Source organism: Octopus bimaculoides, chromosome 11 (assembly GCF_001194135.2).
Source record: "Octopus bimaculoides isolate UCB-OBI-ISO-001 chromosome 11, ASM119413v2, whole genome shotgun sequence".
NCBI lineage: Eukaryota > Metazoa > Mollusca > Cephalopoda > Octopoda > Octopodidae > Octopus > Octopus bimaculoides.
In genome coordinates, this window is record NC_068991.1 from 3,395,665 (window position 1) to 3,399,079 (window position 3,415).

Consider the following 3,415-nt stretch of genomic DNA (forward strand, 5'->3'; position numbering starts at 1 on the left):
TATATATATATACATATATATGTGTGTGTGTGTGTGTGTGTGTATATATATAAAACCAGCCTCCCCTCTTCACACCACTGATGTTATCCAAGGGAAAGGCAAAGGCCGATACAACTTGGCACCTGTGCCGTCGCTGAGTTAACTGGAGCAACATGAAATAAAGAGTGTTGCTCAAGAACACAGCACGCAGCCCGGTCCGGGAACCGAACTCACAACCTCACGATCGTAAGCTCGACGTTCTAACCACTGACCCATGTATGTATGTATGTATGTATGTATATGTGCGTGTTTGTATGCGTATACTAATAATATTCAATCTCAGATATCTGCCATTTTATGAGTATTCAATTGTTATCGAATGGATTCTTGTATAAGAATTATGCAACTCTGTATCTGTATTGAGCACGCATTTGTCGGCCTGTATTTTCTTGAACGTGTGTATGTGTGTGCACGTGTGTCTGTATGTGTGAGTGTGTGCGTGTGCGTGCATGCGTGTGTGCGTGAGAGAGTTCGTGTGTTCGTGTGTTTCGTGCGTACGTGTATGTGTGTGTGTGTGTGTGTGTGTGTGTGTGTGTGTGTGTGTGTGTGTGTGTGTGTGTGTGCACTTCCTGTTAGCGTGTGTGTGTTTCAAAATGTTTGGTGCCTCATTTAAGAAATGTTTTGTAATGGATTCTTGAAATTTGTAATTGCTTTTATTAATTCAACATATTTCATGATGTTGGCAACTGTAGGGTGGGCAGGTAAATCTATGTATCACAATGTTTAACGTGTTTATTAATGAGACAAATTCAGTCTATTCTAATGTTTAATATATTTTGAAATGTAACTCTGCATAAGACTTACGCAAGAATTAAGCTTAAATATTTTCCCTCACTACATTCTTTGTATGTTTGCATTTTCATATCTTGGAAATTATTCTTTCAATTCTTTATTATTTCATTCAATTATTTAGTCTTCTTCTTCTTCTTCTTCTTCTTCTTCTTCTTCTTCTTCTTCTTCTTCTTCTTCTTCTTCTTCTTCTTCTTCTTCTTCTTCTTCTTCTTCTTCTTCTTCTTCTTCTTCTTCGTCTTCTCTCTCTCTCTCTCTCTCTTTCTCACTCTGTCTCTCTCTGTCTCTCTCTGTCTCTGTCTCTCTCTCACTCTCTGTCTATCTGTCTGTCTGTCTGTCTGTTTGTCTGTGTGTCTGTCTGTCTGTCTCTCTCTCTCTCTCTCTCTCTCTCTCTCTCTCTCTCTCTCTCTCTCTCTCTCTCTCTCTCTCTCTCTCTCTCTCTCTCTCTCTCTCTCTCTCTTTCTCTCTATTCTAACTACCCATTGAACACCAGGATCGTTCTAATCGACTTAACCACTTCTCCCGACCCGAAATTGCTGGCACTGTGCCATAATTTGAAATCAGTATTATCATTATTATTATTATTATTATTGTTATAACTAATATCATTATTATTATTATTGCTGTTGTTATTATTATTGTTATCGTTATTATTATTATTATTATTATTATCAAATTTTCTCACTTCATTTCGTTTCGCTTCATTTTAGTACGTTTCGTTTCAGGAGAATCACGAAGATGACTGGTACAACAAAAGTCTGACTGCACTGCGCATGAACAACACGCACCCGAGTTTGTCGAACCCAGTACTTCAGTACCAAGCCTAGAAACACACACACACACACTCTCACACATGCACACACACACATATAAATACTCACCTGCACACATATGTACAATCTCTCTCTCTTCTCTCTCCCTCTCTTTCTCTCTGTTTTCCCATCCCGAGGTTTACGTGTTCTCTTCATCTATAACATCAAACACAGCCAGTGTAATGCTTTCCTTCGCTAAATACGTTTCAATCATTTTTTTTATTTCTTTCTTTCTGACACATTTTTCTTATGTCATATTGTTTTGGATTGCATCATGGGTAAAAATTGAAAGCGAGGCCAAACTGCAGAAACAAAACAAAATGTATAAACAAAATGTATAAACAAAATGTATAAATAAATAAATGACAATAGCAATTGGAATGGAATGTCCTGTAGGGCTTCTGCGGAAGGTCTGCCTCCCTTAGGGACAGGAAAGGTTATCAGGAGGGTTTTAAGCACTTGAAAAATAATTGAAGGTGTAAAGGAATACCTTAGGTTACAGGTAGTAACCAGGTATCCACATAAAGAAGTACGAATAAGGAGAGGAATAAGAACGAACCTGAGTCAAATCAACGATCATAATAATAATGATAATAATAATAATAATTGTAATAATAATAATGACGATGATGATGATGAGGATGGGGTATCACTTGATAATAATAATGATTTCTAACAATTTATAACAACAATAACAACGACGGTAATGATAATAATAATAATAATAATAATAATAATAATAATAATAATAATAATAATAATAATAATAATAATAATAATAATGATGATGATGGTAACGATAATAATATTAATAATAACAATCGTAAACCCTAATGAAGCAAGTAATAGTCATATGAGATTAATAACAATAATAGCATAACTATAATCACTTAAAATAATAACGGAAGAATGCTATAGACTATTAAAATGATGATGATGACGATGACGACGGCGATGATTGTGATGATGATGAAGAGGATGATATTGCTCATTAGCATGAAAGAAAATTTGAGAGGATGTATTAATTGTCACTGATATTTGAGTGGTACCTACGAATGAAAGATGTTATAACAAGAACACCACCACTAATAATAATAATAATAATAATAATAATAATAATAATAATAATAATAATAATAATAATAATAATAATAATAATAACAACTCCCACATAAAGAAAGAATATGATGGAAAACGTAAAACAAAAACTCACGAACAAAAATTGGTATAACACCCTCCCTTCGCATGAACTACCCGTCAACCACCCGAAATACCCCTTTATATAGCGCGGGGAGCGGAATTAAATATATAAAGGCTCTATATAATGAGAGTAAGAAACACGTATGAGATTTTCAAGAAATTGTTTAAAAATGGAGGACGCACAGACAGACGCCAGCGCAAACGCGAATACATACACACACCTACAGATGTACGCATAAAAATTCTATTGGAGAGAAAATATGGATAGGGAGATATACTACTTGAAAGTATGGATGAACATATTTAAGGAAACTGAAATAATGCCAAATTTGATATCTATTCTAGCTGGTGGGACAACATTTCTTGGGTCTCACATGACTCTAGACTGATGAAGTGACCAAGAATATCACAATGATGACGATGGTGGTGATGAAGATGATTATGTTGATGACGACGACGATGAAAATGTTGACGATGATGACGATGATGATGATGGTGGTAATGGTGATGATAAAGTATAGATATATTTTATAATTCTGCCTTGCTATCGCAGTCCTGTATTATATATATATATA

The 3,415-nt window shown here is 34.9% G+C and overlaps 1 protein-coding gene across 2 annotated transcripts in view; it reads left to right on the plus strand.

Moving 5' to 3' along the window:
- LOC106872106 (homeobox protein unc-42) overlaps positions 1 to 3,392 on the plus strand; it is a 120,503-nt gene extending 117,111 nt beyond the window's left edge. Inside the window, exon 4 of one of the 2 annotated variants that reach the window (XM_014918967.2) lies at positions 1,539 to 3,392. In XM_014918967.2, coding sequence (XP_014774453.1) covers positions 1,539 to 1,655 — 117 coding nt within the window. In that variant the 3' untranslated portion in view covers positions 1,656 to 3,392. The remainder of the gene's footprint in view (positions 1 to 1,538) is intronic. The other variant, XM_014918968.2, reaches the window with a different exon arrangement.
- The last annotated feature ends 23 nt before the right edge of the window (positions 3,393 to 3,415 follow it).